This window comes from Lagenorhynchus albirostris, chromosome 1 (assembly GCF_949774975.1).
Source record: "Lagenorhynchus albirostris chromosome 1, mLagAlb1.1, whole genome shotgun sequence".
NCBI lineage: Eukaryota > Metazoa > Chordata > Mammalia > Artiodactyla > Delphinidae > Lagenorhynchus > Lagenorhynchus albirostris.
Window position 1 is genome coordinate 173,493,120 of NC_083095.1, and position 19,577 is coordinate 173,512,696.

General features: G+C 34.3%; 1 protein-coding gene across 1 annotated transcript in view; it reads right to left on the minus strand.

The window, feature by feature from the left end:
* Positions 1-19,577, minus strand: part of ANKRD26 (ankyrin repeat domain containing 26) — a 93,020-nt gene that overhangs the window by 31,591 nt on the left and 41,852 nt on the right. Inside the window, exons 16-24 of the mRNA XM_060160453.1 lie at positions 17,951-18,208; positions 15,421-15,503; positions 11,294-11,445; positions 8,823-8,993; positions 7,000-7,033; positions 6,575-6,716; positions 3,279-3,492; positions 1,229-1,412; positions 461-598 (exon numbers count right to left, since the gene is read on the minus strand). Of these exons, the coding sequence (XP_060016436.1) occupies positions 461-598; positions 1,229-1,412; positions 3,279-3,492; positions 6,575-6,716; positions 7,000-7,033; positions 8,823-8,993; positions 11,294-11,445; positions 15,421-15,503; positions 17,951-18,208 (1,376 nt within the window). The remainder of the gene's footprint in view (positions 1-460; positions 599-1,228; positions 1,413-3,278; positions 3,493-6,574; positions 6,717-6,999; positions 7,034-8,822; positions 8,994-11,293; positions 11,446-15,420; positions 15,504-17,950; positions 18,209-19,577) is intronic.

Here is a 19,577-nt window from a genome sequence, read left to right on the forward strand (position 1 = left end):
TTCACTCCAAAGCAGAGGGCAAGATCGTATTCAGTGGGATTTGGTTGGGTAGTGTGGTCGATGGTGGAGCACACATGGTCTTCCCTGCCTAAACCACCATCAGGGTGCAGACTTTTCTAGATGGTAGCAATAGTTTTGAGATTATGAAAAGTTCATCAGTTCCTATGGAAAATATTAAAAGCCTCTCCTTGGATGAGGCTATTGTACGTCACTGCTTGACTGTTGCAGACAAATGGATTTGAATTAAAAATACTACTTGAATTAAATTTAATTAAAGATAATTCAATTATGTTTGAATTAAAAATATTAAATATCCAATGGACGAGAAACGTCACCCCCCCAAAAATATACTTAAATAGGTTTTAAATATCCTCTATACTGTCTGTGATGTATAGTATTGGTTTTTAAAATATATACAGATACATACACACAAATATTTGAAAATGATTAAAGAAAATACCTCAGAATTCATTTCCTTATTAGTCATTTCTATCTCCTTTTGTTTGGCAAGGTGATTGGTCAGGATTCCATCTTGTAAAATTCTGGCATTCCGCTCTTGAGAAAGCTGCCTCTGAGTGTCATTTCGCTCTTCTACAACCTGGAGACACATTTCATGAGGTTTCACATTTCATGAGGTTTTTGGTCTCATACCATTAAAAAAAAAAATGTCAAAAGCTTAAGAGCAGAATTAAAAAAAAAAACTGTTAAAAGGAAGTAGCCTTTTTAAATAAACACAAGGATCTTTATCCCACATGAATAACTTAAGATTTTAATTTAAATGACTGCTAAACTTATCACAGAGCAAAAATACAGGGAGATATAGTATTGTGAAAGAAAATCTTTTTACAAAGCGTTTAACTAGTTCCATCACAGTCCCAAAGCAATTTAGCCTGTATTTTAACATAAAAAAGCCAAAATTAACACATAGATTGGAATTAAGAATATTACTTTCGAATGGACCAAAAATGCCAATCATTATGTTAATCATTAAGCTCAATTTACCTTCCATTCCTCCATTCAGAAAACATACACAGAGCATGTATTAGAAGCTAAGAATGGCAAGAAATTAATAATTTAAGCTATAAATGTCATAGTTCATATTTAGGATGAGATAACACTTTTTATTTGTTTTAAACCTAAATAATATATATTAAATCAAAGAGATATTACAAATAATACTGATGAAATACTGTTGGAAATTTGAAATTTTCACCAAAGATTAATTTACCTGATTCAGATTATTTCTCACAGTCCTCAGTTCCGTGTCTAGTGCTCTGAGATTGAGTTCAAGTTGTTGTTTCATTTCAACTTCTTTACTGTATTGCTCTTCTTTTCTTCTTAACTGCTCCCTAATTTTTTCATATAACATGTCAGCATTTCTTCTCTTCTCTTCTTCTTGTTTTAGGGTGAATCTGCAGTTAAATATGTTTACCTTAAAATGTGGTTTGTTAGGAAATAAAAAGTTCATTTTATGATCTGGCTCTTCACCCGCTGATTTACTATCCTAATGAAATTTCTGTTCTCCAGTTTTGTTTTTCCTTTCTAGGTCTCATATTTTTAATTCCTCACTTCAATCTCTTCATAAAGATATATATACTTGAAAGGGAGCAATGAAAAAACATTCTGCCACTTAAGTAAGTTTTAGTCCACAGTAACTCTGGTGAATAGTGTAGGAAAGAAATTTTGAAATTATTCAGTGAAGTTAGGTTGAAAATTACCCTGTTTTCCACACTGTCATAATTACTCCTCCTTTAGGACAGATAATTTAGTTACTAATTAAAAAGAGAAGCTGTTGTTTAGAAACAAGTTCATAAGTTCACTAGAAATAAAATTTCAACTTCATAAAATACTGCAGGTACCCCTAAATGACTTACAGTGCCAGATAAACATCTGCAGAGGTCTTTTACAGAACACGTATCTTCAGACACTAATCCAAGACTAGGCTAGGGAATCTAATATCTGTTGCCCCACACTTTTTATGTTTCTTCTTTTGCAACATTTTCAACTTGTTGATTATTATCTATTTAATAAATAATTTTAAATCCCGTAAGGCAGGATCCATATTAATTAATTAAACAATAGAGAGTATTTTGTGCTTTCAGTACAAACCTTTGAACTAATTTTATCTCTGTATGAAAGAGATATTGAATAAACTAATCAGTAATCACCTTCCATTTTTACCTTTTATTTCATCCATGCATATGTTAAGAATAAAACTGCATAATTTTTTTTAAAAATTTTGTCTTGAGAAAAATGGCCATTTCATACTTCTGTGGGTGGGAGTGTAAAGTAATATAAACTTTCTGGAGAACAATTTAGAAACATGGATCAAAGACCTTTTTTAAAAGTTCTCATACTTTAACCAAATAACACAATATTAAAGAATTTATTCAAAATAAATAATCAGAAATGTAGAAATGAATTTATAGAAGAGACGTTCCTTGTAGCATTAAATATAATACAGAAGAATGAAAAACAACTGAAATTCAATTTGTTAAAAAAATAATGACTATAATTCAAAAAGACACAAGCACCCCAATGTTCATTGCAGCACTATTTACAATAGCCAGGTCATGGAAGCAACGTAAATGCCCATCGACAGACGAATGGATAAAGAAGATGTGGCACATGTATACAATGGAATATTACTGAGCCATAAAAAGGAACAAAATTGGGTCATTTGTTGAGACATGGATGGATCTAGAGACTGTCATACAGAGTGAAGTAAGAGAGAGAGAAAAACAAATATCGTATATTAACACATATATGTGGAATCTAGAAAAATGGTACAGGTGAACTGGTTTGCAAGGCAGAAATAGAGACACAGATGTAGAGAACAAACGTATGGACACCAAGAGGGGAAAGCAGGGGGGTGGGATGAACTGGGAGCTTGGGATTGACATGTATACACTAATATGTATAAAATGGATAACTAATAAGAACCTGCTGTATAAAAAAATAAATAAAATTTAAAAAAAGAGAGAGATTACAAAAAAAATGAGGCTTCATATGGAGGACTTCTGTATGGCCATGAAAATGATGATTTGGAAATATATACATTAAATTATTAGTAGAAGTATCCACTGTTAAGAACTTGCTGTATTATTTCCAAGAATTTCACACTCCACAATACTAATGAAGTTTTCTCCCCTGTAAAATACCAGCAGGTAACTTAGCAATTATAAAACTTCCCGTAGTATTAAAGTAAATACACATCTGTAGTATTACAGTAAATAAAAACAGTTCAAATATTTCTTTAAAACCAAGATGTTCAATACCTCAAGCTGCAGAGCTCTTGTTCCCACTGCACTTTTTGATGCTCTAACTGTGATTTCATTTCTTTTGTTTCTGATAGCTCCTTTTGTAGCCCACTAACCTTACTTTCCATTTTTTTATTTTTTCCTGTAAGTAGTTCACATTGATTTTTTTTAAGTTCTATTAATCTTTCATATGAAAGAACTGCATCCTGAATTTTCAATAAGCTAACAGAATCTGCATTAGGAAGAAAACAAAGATAGAAATAAAATATATGAGTAATTTTTGTGTATAAAGCACTGTGCATTTTCACCTTCACTCATCCATACATTGAACAAATACATTTTTTTTTTTTTTTTGGCTATGCCGCACAGCATGCGGGATCTTAATTCCCTGACCAGGAATTCAAGTGGCTAAATATACAATGCTCCAAAGAGGTGGAGGAAAGAGACAGAAAAAACATATTTGAAGAAAAGAATGGCCAACAACTTTCTAAACTTAATGAAAACTACACTCCCACAGATCCAGGAGGATCTGGCAAGGAGAGAAGAAGTGGAAGTAAGCTGTTTTGTAATATTCTTATCCTATATATGATGTGGTACAATATTACTTGAAGGTGGACTGTGATAACCCTAAGTAAAATACTGTAAACCCTAAAGCAACCATTAAAATAGTGAAACAAAAGAGTTACAGTTAATAAACCAAAAAAACAAAAAAGAAATAAAACTACATCATAAAAATTACTCGATTAATCTAAAAGACAGCAGAAAAAGAAAAGGGGAACAAAGAACAGATGGGATAAACAGAAATCAAACAGCATAATGACAGATTCAAACCTACTGTATCAATAATCACATTAAGTGAAAATGGTCTGAAAACCTCAATTAAAAAGCAGATTGTCAGGGACTTCACTGGTGGCGCAGTGGTCAAGAATCCACCTGCCAATGCAGGGGACACAGGTTCGAGCCCTGGTCCTCCCACATGTCATGGAGTAACTAAACCCATGCGCCACAACTACTGAGCCCACATGCCACAATTACTGAAGCCCATGGGCCTACAGCCTGTGCTCCACAGCAAGAGAAGCCACCGCAATGAGAAGCCTGCGCACCACAACGAAGAGTAGCCCCCACTCGCCGTAACTAGAGAAAGCCCGTGTGCAGCAATGAAGACCCAACGCAGCCAAAAATAAATTAATTAATTAAATTTTAAGAAAAAGCAGATTGTCAGACTGGATCAAAAAGCAAACCCCAACTGTATGCCACCTACAAGAAATGCACTTTAAACACACAGACATAAATTTGTAATAAGGTTAGAAATAAGATATACCACACAACAAACAAACAAACAAACAAACAAAAAAGATATACCACACTAACATGTGACAAAACAAAGCTAAGCTAAGACTGGCTATATTAATACCAAACAAAGTAGACTTCAGAGCAAAAAACATTATCAGCAATAGACAAGGTCATTCATAATGATAAGAGTGTCAATTAATAAGAAGCATAACAACCCTAAACGTTTATGTGCCTAATAACTTCAAAATATATGAAGCAAAACTTGAGAGAACTGCAAAGAAAAATAGACAAATCCACAATTACTGTCTGAGATTTCAATACCCCTCAATGAGTAAGTGATAGAAAGAGCAGGCAGAAAATCAGCAAGGATACTGTAGACTTGAACACTACCATTCTTTTCAAGTAGCCATGGAACACTTACCAAAAAAAGACTGTTTTCTGGGTTATAAAATAAAGGAGTAAGTCAAAAGGATTTAAGTCATACAAAGTATGTTCTCTGACCACAAAGCAATCAAATTGGAAATCAAGAACAAAAATATTTCTGGAAAATACTCCAATATTTGAAAACTAAATAACACACATCTAAATAAACCTTGGATTAAAGAGGTAATGAAAAGAGGAATTACAAAGTATTTTGAACTGAATAAAAATGAAAACATAATATATTACAATTTGTGGAATGCTGCTTACTTGCATGAAAATTTATAGCACTGAATGTCTATATTAGAAAAGAAGGTCTCAAATCAATAACCTTGGCTTCCAACATAAAAATCCAGAAAAAGAGCAAATTAGGGGACTTCCCTGATGGTTCAGTGGTTAAGGATCTGCCTTCCAATCCAGGGGACGTGGGTTCGATTCCTGGTCGGGGAACTAAAACCCCACATGCCATGGGGCAACTAAGCCCGCCCGCTGCAACTACTGAACACGCAAGCCACAACTAGAGAGTCAGCATGCCGCAACTACAGAGCCCACACACGCTGGAGCCCACACCCCATTTGGAGTGTCACAAATACTGAGCCCACATGCCACAACTAGAGAGAGAAGCCCACACGCTGCAACGAAAGATCCCACGTGCCGCAACTAAGACCCAACGCGGCCAAAAATAAAATAAAATAAATAAATATTTTTTAAAAAAGAGCAAAGTAAACCCAAAGCAAGCAGAAGAAAGGAAATAAAAAACATCAAAGAAAAAATCAATGAGAAAAAACAAAACAAACAAAACAAAAAAGACATGGAAAAATCAGTGAGGGACTCCCCTGGTGGCACAATGGTTAAGAATCCACCTGCCAATGCAAGGGACACGGGTTTGATCCCTGGTCCGGGAAGATCCCACATGCCTCAGAGCAACTAAGCCTGTGTGCCAAAACTACTGAGCCTGCATTCTAGCGCCCGCAAGCCACAACTACTGAGCCCGCGTGCCACAACTACTGAAGCCCATACACCTAGAACCCATGCTCCACAACAAGAGAAGCCACAGCAATGAGAAGCCTGCACACTGAACGAAGAGTAGCCCCCGCTCGCCACAACTAGAGAAAGCCTGCACACAGCAACGAAGACCCAACAGAGCCCAAAATAAATAAATAAATAAATAAATATTTAAAAAATCAGTGAAACCAAATATATTCAGAAGATGAATAAAAGTGATAAACCTCTAGCCAGGCTGATAATGAAAAAAAAAAAGAGAGAAGGCACAAATTACCAATTTCACAGAAATGAGTAATGAGAAATTACTACAGATTCCATAGATATTAAAAGACTGACAGTAATATTATGAACATTATGTAAATAAATTTGGCAACTCAGATGAAGTGGGTAAATTCCTTGAGAGAGGGAAATTACCAAAGCTCAATCAAGAAAGAACAAATAAACTAAATAGCCCTATAACTAAAAAAGAAACTAAAGTCCTAGTTAAAGACCTTCCCACAAAGAAAATTCCAGGCCCAAGTGGCTACGCTGGTGAATTCTACCAAATATTACAACAGTATACACAAAAAGGCTTTATATTTATACCATGGTCCTACCTTTACACTCCATGCCAAGTTGTTCAATTAGCAACATGGAATTCTTATAATTAGAGTAAAGCATCTGGCAATCCTCAAAAGCTGTTTCAGATGACTGAGTTAAGTCATCAAGGTCATCCATAGAATCAATTTGCTCTTTGACCTACAAATAAAAAATACTATTTCACAATGTCCCCAAAATATTTATAAAATATACTAAGTGTACAGAGATGATAAATATCTCTTTATTAAAGCAAAAACACAGATACTTTTTAAAAGAACAGATTTTTATCAAAGGGATAATTTTATCAACAGTGTTTCTAAATTATTTTTTCAAAGTAAATGTCTCTACAACAAAGGAAGATTTTTTATTTTTCCATTATACCTTTTACAAAGTAATTTTTTACTACAGGATAATATTTTTTATAATTAATTGTTTACTCTACCTTGTTCTTTTCGTTAGATGTTTCCTTTGCAGCCCTAAAAAAACAAACGATTCTTTTCAGGCAAACATTAAATACTTAAAATGCAAAGAATACCTAAACCTATTGTTTTTTACATAAAATCTTTGCATCGGTAATTAATTTTCTATAAAAGAGATTAAACAATAAACAGAAACAGTAACATTAAAGGACAAAGAAAATATACCATAATAATATTAACAAAGCATTAAATTAGATCAAGCTGACAATCAAAGGAAAAGGAAAAGCATAATGTTACTTGCATTATTTGACAGGAAGAAATATACCAGGGTTTTTTGTTATTGTCATTTTCAATAAAAACTAACTTTATGGCACTAAAACCTATTTGGAAAGTATTAAGTCCTTATATGAAAGAAACTCTTTTTTAATAATCATGATATTAGCTTTTTGAGGACTTACTATGTAACTGCTATGCATTATTATAAGCACCTTACATGTCTTAAAGGCATTTTAATCCTCACAACAATTCTGGGAGAGAGGTAATACATTAGGTCATTTACACAGGAAGAAATGGAGCACAGAAAGGCTAAGTAACTTGCCCAAGCCCCTACAGCAGATCAGCAGCAGACCCAGAATTCAAACCCAGGAAATCTGGCTTCAACACTTGTGTTTCACAATATGATGAGAAGGTAATATTTATTTTTAAGTGTTTTTAAGTAATATGATAGCAAATGAATCTGTATTATTATTCCATGTCTAGTTATAACTATAAATAATAATTTCTGAATCTTACACATATTTTTTAAAAATAAAAAGGCTTTAGATCTAGGCAATATTGGAATTCTATTTTCAATAAAGATTTGCTTTTGTAAAGAAATTCATCAACAGGCATTCATTCACCCATTCAGCTGTTTATTCATGCATTCAACATATACTTAGCGCACAATACATGTTAATGACACTTTTAGTATAGGAAGCATGACTTTTGTAATTTAGAACTTTATAATCCAAAAGTAATAATCTGTGATAGATTGTTAATGGTTTTTTTTCTATCGAATATAAACAAAATCTTACCCTTTTCCCTGGAATCTAAACCACTATGAAGTTAACATAATCTGTTTTAGAGTACCTTACAAAACCATAGCCACTCATGATGATACTGTCATCTAGAATTATCAAGGAATGATTAAATCTTATTCAGTATGGCCTAAATGTTTGTAAATTTATGATTATATAATTTTTAAAAATCTATGTATGATAGAATAATTTTTAAGTACTCATCTGCATATTCAATTATATAAGAATATTACACTTCAAAATCAGTGAACAAGCCCTTACCATAAAACTATACGTGAATAGAAGTATTATGTACAATTAGTTTACTATAATATTTTAAAGATAATGTAATACAATCAATAAGCTTTCTAATATTGGACATGCAAACAAGATTAAACTGAATAAATGCGTCCTCTACTGGCTCATTTCCAATAGCATACAAACATAAGCTAAAAACTCCCATCTTAACATAAAAAGAGAAAGGAAACTCCCTTGAACTCCACGTTCCTCTTCAGTTACCATCCAGTTCTCTATTGCCTGTCCCAGTAAATATTCCCTAAGGAGCCGTTTATACTTATTCACTACAGTCCAGCTTCCATGGGGAATATTTATTGAAACTACTTCTGGTCAAAGCCACTCATCCTCATCTTAACCTTTCAGCAGCATTCATCTGGTATAGTTGAGAATTCTCTTGTCGTGCCCTGTACACTATATTATGCTGTTCTATTTCCAGAAAAAGTATTCAGTGCTAATATTTCTTGACCTAAAAATAAAGAATTTGTAGATTTTACCTGCCATCATCCTGATCTACTCCACTTAAACTGCTGTCATCATTCATGTGTAGCAGACCACCGATCAGTGAATCATCCTTCTCAAACATTGGTGTAATCACACATTCTTTTGATGTCCATTTTTCATTTTCATTTTTCTTTACTTCCTTCATATGCACGCCAGGACCGCTACTTTAAAAAATCCATAAAAAAGCCAATGTTTTCTAATAATTCTACTGATAAAGAATAAAAAACCAATTTTTTTTTAAATTCCAACTCTTACCCATCATAAGTCATTTATTAGTTCACAAAACAGTTATGAAGTACCAACCATATGCAAGCAAATACAAATTCTTGCTTCAAAGACAGATACACAATTATGATACAATGTGATATGTAAGAGTTGACATATGAAAGTTATAAGTGAACATAGGAAAGCTTTACAGAAGAGGTTAAATAAACAGAGGAGGTCATGAGGAAAAGAAAATGGAGAAAATCATTCTACTTGGTGATTAGAATGTGAGCACAAAGATCAGGCACATGGCGTCTAGGTGTTTCCTAGGAACTTGCAAGGAAAAGTACAAAATACATGGAAAGAAGCAGAGAGATGAGTCTGGAAAGACATTCTGAAGAACCTCAAGTGCTACACTGAAAAGCTGAAGTTCACTGCCTAAAAGCAATGATTCTTAGACATGGGAGTAATAATTAGATTTCTACTATATTGTTTTGTTTTGATCTATAATGTTTAATTTACATGATTTTTTAAAATAACGTGAGGTACATATAACATGAAAGAACTCAAGGAAATAGCTTGGGGGGAAATTTACTTTTAAACACCCCCATGTTGGGGTCATGTCAGCATCAGGGCTGAAAAATAGGTACCTCATGGTATCCCTCCACCACCAGCAACAATTTGGCATCTATCCACGGACAAAAGTGGCTTTGTGGGAGTTGCAGGATCCAGCACCATAAACCAAGGGACCTGGGAAGAGTCCTGCCCACCCAAGTGGTAACAGACATACAGACCGCATCCCTGCTGTGGACCCTGCATGGCCCATGAACTGGCTCCAGCCACTCTTAGCAACATCCAGGGAACCCCTGGAAAACACTGTCTTAGACAAGAGAGCCTTTGTGGAAATCCAGGTTTCCAGCAGAGAAGCGCCAACATACCACTGGAACAAAAATATGCAAGTTGGGGGTACACTGGAGAGGGCAGTTATTAAAGACTGGAAGAGGTGACTGCTACTTCAAATGCAAAGACAGCAATGCAAAACTTCAAGTAACATAAAAAAAAAATCAAGAAAACATGACACTACCAAAAGATCACAATAATTTTCCAGTAACAAATCCCAAAGACATGGAGATCTGCAATCTACCTGATAGAGAATTCAAAATAGTAGTTATAAGGAAACTCAGTGAGCTACAAGAAAACACAGAAAGACAACCCAACAAAATCAGGAAAGTAATACACAAACAAGATGAGGAGTTTAACAAAGAGATAGAAATAATAAAAAAGAACCAAATGGAAATTTTGAAGCTGAAGAATACAATGAATGAAAGGAAAAATGCAATAAAGAGCACTGACAGCAGAATGGATCAAACAGAAGAAAGAATCTGTGAGTTAAGAGATAGGAGCTTTGAAATTATCCAATCAGAGAAGAATAAAGAAAAAAGGAATGAAAAAGTGGGAAGAAATTACCAGATACCATCAATGAACTACCAGATACCATCAAAAGAAATAATTCATAAATCACTGCAGTTCCAGAAAGAGAAGATAGGGAGAAGGTGGCAGAAAGCTTATTTAAAGAAAAAATGGTTGGGAACTTCCTAAACCTGGGGAGAGATTTGGATATCCAAGTTCCTAAAGCTCATAGGTCACCAAACAAACTCAGCTTAAAGAAATCCTCGCCAGGAGACATTATAACAAAATTGTCAAAAATCAAAGACAAAGAGAGAGTCTTAAAAGCAGCAAAAGTAAAAGGCTTGTAAATTATAAGGGAATCCCCATAAGTCTATCAATGGATTTCAAAAGAGTAGGACGACATATTCAAAGTGCTAAAAGAAAAAAACTGCCAACCAAGAATACTCTATCCAGAAAAGTTGTCTTTCAGAAATGAAGGAGAGATAAAGACTTTCCCAAACAAAGCAAAGCTGAGGGAGGTCATCACCACTAGACCTGCCTCACAAGAAATGCTAAAAGGAGTCTTCAAGCTGAAATCAAAGGACGCTAGTTAGTTAACATAAAATATATTTAAATATACAACACACTGGTAAAGGTAAGTATACAGTCAAATCCAGAATACTCTAATACTGTAATACGGTGGTGTGTTAACCAATTAACTCTAGTATTAAGGCTAAAGGACAAGAGTATTAGAAATAACTATAACCCTAGTAAAATATAAAATTTGTTAATCATGAACATTAGCTCAAATGAGAACTTGTTTTATAGGAAAATAACAATTATCTATTGTTAAATACTGACATAGGCTTACCTATCAGAATCTTCATTCTCCATGGTAGGAAACTGTTGGTTATTAGTTTTTCTGCTCTTTCTCTGTTGAATTAATCCACTATCATCAGCATCATATATGTTTTCTGATACTTCCATTTCACTACTTTTGTGCTTATTCTTTTCTTCTTCAACCTTTAATGAAAGTTTGACACTACATATAATTGTTATTACCTTATTCATTATAAAGACCTTTTCATCTTCATTAATTATTTGACTCAGAGTTTGCCCCGGTTTTAAGCAATAAAAATAGTTTTGTGCTTAATTTTTTTTAATTACAAGTCATTGAAATTTTTGTAAATTCTGCTTCTTTCTGTTTGAGGAAAAGAAATAAAGTTTTTAAAATTTCAAAAAGGGCTTTTTAATGTTGTGCAGCTATTCACATCCACTCTTCCCCGTCTGATGGCAGAGATAGAGAAATAAAGAGACAAAGACACAAAATTTGTCCTCTTCGGTCTTTACCACCTGGATTTTGCATTAAACAGCCAAATTTAGAGGATGTGACACCTTGGTGCTTCAGTAACAAAAAGGAAACATTCTTCTTTCTGCACTGAAGCTATTCTTCCCCCACTGCCTTTTACAATTCTTTTTCCATTTGGATCCTGGGAATATCAAAAAAGTGACAGTGTTCACTAAAATATACGAACCAAAGTTTACCAAAAAACAGGAGTAGAGTGAAATTAATGAATTGTTAGTTAGTGTGGAATTCTGGAAAATGAGTAACGCCTCCCAATTTCACATTCAATAACCATGAAATTTTATAGCTTAAGGGTATAGAAGTAATTATCTACTTTAGCCCCACTATTTACCAATAATGGGAATAAAACCAAGAAAGGTTCAATGATTTGTCCAAAGCCCCTAAAGTGGCATTTCCTAGCATTTCATGGCACCAAAAGAGATGATACCATTCTGTAACCCTGAATCTGATAAATTACCAAATGAATTCATCAAATTAATCAGATAAGTTAAAAGTGTGACTTTGGCAAAGTAATTTAATGCCTCAGTTGGGGGTAGGGCTCATCTCTTTTTCTTTTAAAGGAGAGTATCTACAGATTTTTGTCTATCTTTAAAACTCAGTCAATGCACCTCTTACACAAAAGAGCAAACAAACAAATTAAAAAATCTATTACTGGAAGGAAAAAAAACTCACCGCACGTCAAAACTCAGTTTTCTCCTTTGGAGATAAATACTGAATTTTTTTTGCTGAGGGTTTATACTACCTATATGATAAAATCATACATGTCAAAACTTACCACATTTTATTAAACAACATAATGTAAAGGTCTGACTCAACAGAAACATCTGAGAGTGGTGATTAAAGAATATGTGGGAGTACATGTATTTGTTACTAAAAATATCTTGAAGTGACCATGTTGGAATTCTAAGTGCCAAGGGATTGAGAAAAGCAGAGAAGATCGCACACACTAAAGCACAATAAAGAGATTAGTTTAGCAGGAATACGTGTTTATGTCCCTTCTTTCAGTCACTGCTTCCTTCTCATACTATAGAAGTGTAATTTATATTTAAACCCAATAGATTTTTAAAAACCCCCAAACCCTAGCTTATTATATTTCTTAAGCAATTTCCTTTGTGTTTATTCTGGCTCAGAAGGTCACACGGTATGTAGCTAAATTAGCTTCCCAGTCCATATGAAAGACTGACAGAGAGAGACTTAGGTTGATTAAGGAACAAAAGCCATGAAAATAGTTTCCTATTATTTAAATGGCAGAAGTAATCTACTTCTACACAATTACCTATTTAGCTGACCCCATTTTATTAATAAGTGGAAAATCAGAATGGATCAGATCATTGATAAAGAGAAAGAACAAAGTAGCAGCAAATGAACCTCTACCTCTTTTTGAAGTTGAATTTTCTCTTTTTCCAAAGCCAGGAACTGTACTTGTAACATGCCTATCTCATTCTCAAACCTTTGCATATCTTGCTGTAATTCTTCATTTAGATACACTTTGGATGTTCTGTTACTATTCGGTGGAGAAGAACTCCCATTTTCTAATTCAGGTTCCATGCTTTTATAGTTATTAGCACTGCAATTATCTGCAAGTAATGGCTTCTGGAACCAGTCTTGTATTGGTTTGGTTTTCTTATAAGTATTTGTAACAGCAGAAATATCACGACTTTTTATTTGAATCATGTGTCTCATTTCATTGGAGCGGGCAAGCCATAAATCAAAAAGTCTTTTGGGATCACTAGACTGAGGTATACATCCGATGTCTAATTTCCAATTAGTGTTATTTTGGTTCATATTTTGTACCATTTGCATATCAAACTCTTGGTCTTCTTGCACTTCAAATGTAACTACTGGGTCCCTTACTTTTTTATTTTTTGTATCATTATAAAAACTCTCCTCATTTTTGTTAAAAACATGTTCAGTGTCTGGTTTATCACTTTCATAGTCTAATTTATTTTCATTTAAATAAAGCTGTGAAGATGATGGGCAAGCATGTCCCCAGTACCCAGAGGTTAAATAAGATGGAAAAACATTTTCAAGACTGGGTTCTTTTTGTTCAGGAAATGCTTGAAATGCTAGAGAGACAGATACTCCAAATGCATCTTTTGCCTCACAGTCGGGTATATTATTTGTCAAATTAGAAGGTATTTCCTTTATGTTTGCTCCTTCTTTAGGGGTATCATGTAGTGGCTCTTCCTCAGAACAAACAGTAATTTTGTATTTTTCAAAAATTTCACCAAACTTCTGCTTTAACTCATTTGTGATGAGTTTTAAGTTATTTTTCCACTCTAATTTGCCTTGTTTGGTCCACATTTCCTCATACTTTTGTACACAAGGAAGTTCTGAACATACAGATATGTCCTCTCTATCACATTCATTATTCATTTCTGGTTCTTGAGGCATTTTTTGCAGATGCAAAAGCGGAAGATTAATTGGCTTGATTTGATTTTCAGATGTCTTTTCTGTCAGGGTACATGTTTGTAAAATAACTTTATCCTTAAGTAATCAAGTACGGACAAAGAAAAATTAGAGAATAATTAAAATACAACCGTTAAACTTCTTAATCTATGTTTAGCTACTCACAAATCACTGGATTACAACTAAGAAGTGAAAAATAACTTGCCTTAGCCTAAAACAGGAGAAAAACATGAACTCACGAACCCAATTTTGTCACTGTTTGTTTGAACTAAATAATTCATATATGTTAAATCTACCAAAAATGAATTAGGAGATGATTTTTAATGTTACAAAGGCTTCCTCACTTAAAAATATTTCACCTCACCGTACCTTAAAGAGTCCCTATGTGCACATATGGATTTTTTTTTCAAGGACTAGTAACTGGAGAATAGACAAACCTTAAATTACTAGGAGCCAAAATCAATTAACACCAATCAGAAAGAGGAACAAATTCCTAAATTTTAATGCAAATTATATACTATGATAGTATTATACATTGATATAATACCTGCTTTCATTCAGTTATATTTTATTCTAATATCTACTAATGAAAGTGGATAAAACATTGTTTAATAATATTTACTGGTTTCCTACCCTGAAATGAAATAAATTAGAAAGTTATTGTTTGTACCCTAACAACAAAGGTCCAATTCTGGAAGGTTTGATTCCTTAATAAGCAATTGGGTTGATTGTATGACCCCCTCTCTCCCTGAATGTAGATCCTTAGATCGATTACATAGAGGTCACAAGACAGAATAAATCTTTAATCTTGGCATTAGTGACTGGCAATTTGAAACTGCAAATTTTGAACAGCTGGGAATGATTTCTCCTTCCATGAATCTAACTCACGGACCATCATTGATATATTGTTCATAATTTCAACTGCTTAATCATATGATTCAGTATTTGATTATCACCTTCTTTATCATGTAAGGAAGAAGCAAACAATATTCAGGAAATTTTTTTGCCTCAATTCCAAGGACAAAGTTTAACTATAAATTATAATAGATTCTAACAATATTTTAAGTTTTGTAATTAAAGCACTATAAAAACTAAATATTAAATTATTATCTATTGATTCTAAGAGGTTAATTTTGAAAGGTAATTTCATTTGAACTCTGTTATGTCGTTAAAGCATAGAAAACAATATTGAGCCAGAAATTTACATTTACATTTTTACATACCTGTGAGTGGTTATTTTCACTTCCATCAAGCCTTTCTTGTGCTTCCTCCGATGTTATTTCTAAGTCTAGTTCTGCTGACAAATCTATATGTTTAGTTAAAATTAACTATTTAGAACAGTTAGATAAAAGACATAATCTTTATAAAAATAGATTTAAAAAATTTTATCAAATGACAATTTAAATTAAGCTTAATCTTTAGCTGAATATTTACTTCTTTAAGAAATACTTCTAATTACCTAAAACTTCAACAAACCATCTGGGAAATACCAGATGTCACCATGTTACAGGCACACAAACATCTCAAAGATTCATTTACAAATTCATCCACCAAACATCAATGAACAGAACAATCAAAAACCAAACAAAATTTAAAAATACAGGACAAACATATAAAGTCACAATATACTCTGTTCTCTACTTCATAATAGTACCGATTTAACAACACACCAAGCTTCAACTGCAACGTTATTCATGGTTTCCAAAATTACTGTTACTTTTCATGCTTTTATCAGTTCCTTAATCTGAAATGTTTTCCTCTACTCTTCTGACAAATTTCTTTTCATCTTTTAAGACCCAGCCTGCTTTGTGAAGTCCTCCTTGATTACAGCTCTCTTTCCCCAAATAGGTATCTCTTTCCTAGTAGCTACCTTAGTACTTTATAGATTTTTCTAGTGTATCTTCATCACCTGAACTGTAAATTATTTCTTCACGACTATCCTCTTTGCTCCTAGACTGTAGAGGACAATCTCTTGAAATCATCTTTATATACACAGTCTTTATTTATTTTACTCAATAATTATTTACTGAGTTCCTGCTCAGTACTAAACATTGCAGTTTAAAGAAGAATGTAGATAAAAGGTGTCAGGGATGGCTTTTCTAGAGATAATGCCTGAGCTGAGACTTACACAGTGACGTCAGTCAGATTCAAGGGAATAGAGGACAAGAAAGGGAGAGAGCATGGAAAGCTGTAGCAAGACAGGGAGAGAAGCATACATAAAACAGGGTGAATATTTGTCTAAAATACAGGGATAGATGAGAGAGCATCACCAGCAGTTCACAATTCCAGAGCAAAGGACAGACAGAAAGGGCTAGAGAGGGAGAGTCAGGTAGAAGTTAGATTATGAAAGCCTCGTGTCATTCTAAGATGGCTGGACATTAGTATGCTTTAAAGAGTGGTTCACGATCACTGGTGCATTTGAGATAGATCACTCTAAATGCTGCGGGAGGGATGAATTTGAAGGCCATACAAATAAATAGAGGGAGACGAATTTGATGGCTTTATAATGCAAAAAAAAAGATGATGCAGGCCTACACTGAGGGACTGTTTCCAGAAATATTTAAGATATAAAATTACCAGGACCCAGCATAGAATAAATCTTTATTAAATAAATAAATGCATGAATCCTGGGTCCCTCAAGAACTAGACTCTGCTTATTACTTTATAAAAGGTATCAACTGAGAAGAGAAATGATCTGCATGAACTGTTTCAAGTTGCTTGTATTTAGTTTCCAGTTTTCCTGTTTCACATCTTCCTGTGTTGAGGGGGCTCGTGTAGCTGTTTCGTTTGAATTCGTGCTTCTTGGACCTACCAAGCTCATGGAGAAATGAGAGCAAACAAGTCACTTGTATAGATAAAAAAAACTTTGAGTTTATAGCTTGTAGTCACTACTCTAGGAGATAACTGAGAATCTTTTGTGAATGTAACATTAATTCTACAGGTAAGGAAGGACAAGAAGATAAAACTATAGGACTGGAAAAAGAAAACAGTGTATGATTGATTACTATAGCCCTGATCATATGACTGATCAAGGGCACTAAATTAATTGGTAGTTATGTAGAACATATATTAGGTGTGGTTAATCAATAGACTGGGCATCCTAGTAGAATTAGAATTGATTTTCCATATACTATTTTTAAATGATCAGCACTCCTTAAAACCAATATCCCTTGTGAACTATTAATTCATTAAAAATAATAAGTTGATATACTATGTGGACACAGCTAAGAAGGAGGGACTATGTAGCAATCCCCAATGACTCCCATTACCGCTGGGAAAGCCAATTCTAAAATATATAAACTCATAGAAAATACAAGAAATAGTTTAGTGTTTGGTTTTGGAGGTGCTTTTTTAGTTACACTGAATATAGTTATAACTAATACTAATGAATTCAGAGCTAAACAAAAATAAAGCTAAAAAAACTACATTTTGAGAAAGGAATCTTGAGATGTCTACCTAGGTTTCCCAACTAGTCCCAAAATTCTAAATATAATCCTGCTACCCACTCTCAGGTGTGTCCTAAATACTAGCCTAACGAACTTATTCTCTCTCCTAATTCTCTTTGTTATTTATCATGTTGCTTTGGTCAGAGGAGGAATGCAAACGTCTTGCTAAAAGATGTCTGGCTGCAGGTTGAATAAAAGGAGTAAACACAAAGCAGATTTTGCCACAAAATGATTTTGGAAACATGAGGATTATGGTGAAGCCATGCTGAGGTGGCCTACGGTTGAGTGCTCTGTGCTTATTTATTACCTTGTTTGCTTTCTCTGTTTTCTGGCAGCTGTGACTCACACAGGTCATGGAGCGTGTAATTCCCTAACAGAAACACCGCTCCGATATTAATCTTTTCTTTATCTATTAAGGTCATCTGTCCAAATTCTGTGGATGCTGACTGATTTTTGGTCATTGATTGAGACACAAATGGATATTTATCATCAACTTTCAAATGCCCGGCTCTCTGACAAGTCTCATTATTGAGCGTCAAACTAGCAGAATCCCAATCTGAAAAATCTGAAAACAAAGTTTCCATTTATTAGAATGAGAATACTAATACAAATTTGACTAACTTGAACAAATTCTTTCTTCAGAGAAGCATGTCCCATGTCCTCCTCTCCCCCCAAACACACTACTCCTTCATGGCTTATTGTATCTTACACGTCATTGCCATTCATATAGATACGTTAACTATTGCCTCTCATTTTTTCTATGTTTTTGTTTTTTTTTTTTTTTGCAGTACGCGGCCTCTCACTGTTGTGGCCTCTCCCGTTGCGGACCACAAGCTCCAGACGCGCAGGCTCAGCGGCCATGGCTCACGGGCCCAGCCACTCCGCGGCATGTGGGATCCTCCCGGACAAGGGCACGAACCCGTGTCCCCTGCATCGGCAGGCGGACTCTCAACCACTGCGCCACCAGGGAAGCCCTGTTCTACTTTTTAATTTTCTAGTATTACTTACTTTGATTCACTCATCAATCTCTATTACATATTCTGTATACCATAAGAGCTTTATTAATAATTATGTTTCTTCAACATATGAATTTTTTCATTAACAAAATTATGTCTAACCACTTATTTTATGTTTAAATATGTATGACAGTATTGTGTGTTCCAGAGACATGGGTTTTAAAAAATCTTTTAATGAATGGTACTACTTTAATTACAATGAGATGGACTTTCCTCAATGTTACCAATGTATCTTCAGAAATCATTTTTTAAGCCTTGGATAAATATCATAAATTTACAAAAGAAATGATAGCCTTGAGTGACTAATTGTTTCCAGGTAAAACTAGGATAAGTCTAGGTCCACACTAGATCAAAAGAGCATACAGTGCCATGAGACAGGAAATGAATACATAACAAAAATATTTTTCTTTTTTTTAAAGAAAGTAAAATTGTCAGATTTAAATTTCTTAAGACAAATCAGAGCTGAACCAAGATGGTGGAGTAGAAGGATGTGCTCTCACTCCCTCTTGTGAGAACACCAGAATCACAACTAGGTGCTGGACAATCATCGACAGGAAGACACTGGAACTCACCAGAAAAGATACCCCACATCCAAAGACAAAGGAGAAGCCACAATGAGACAGCAGGAGGGGCACAATCACAATAAAATCAAATCCCATAACTGGTGGGTGGGTGACTCATAGACTGGAGAACACTTATACCACAGAAGTCCACCCACTAGAGTGAAGGTTCTGAGCCCCATGTCAGGCTTCCCAACCTGGGGGTCCGGCAACGGGAGGAGGAATTCCTAGAGAATCAGACTTTGAAGCCTAGTGGAATTTGATTGCAGGACTTCGACAGGACTGGGGGAAACAGAGACTTCACTCTTGGTGGGCACACACAAAGTAGTGTGCGCATCGGGACCCAGAGGAAGGAGCA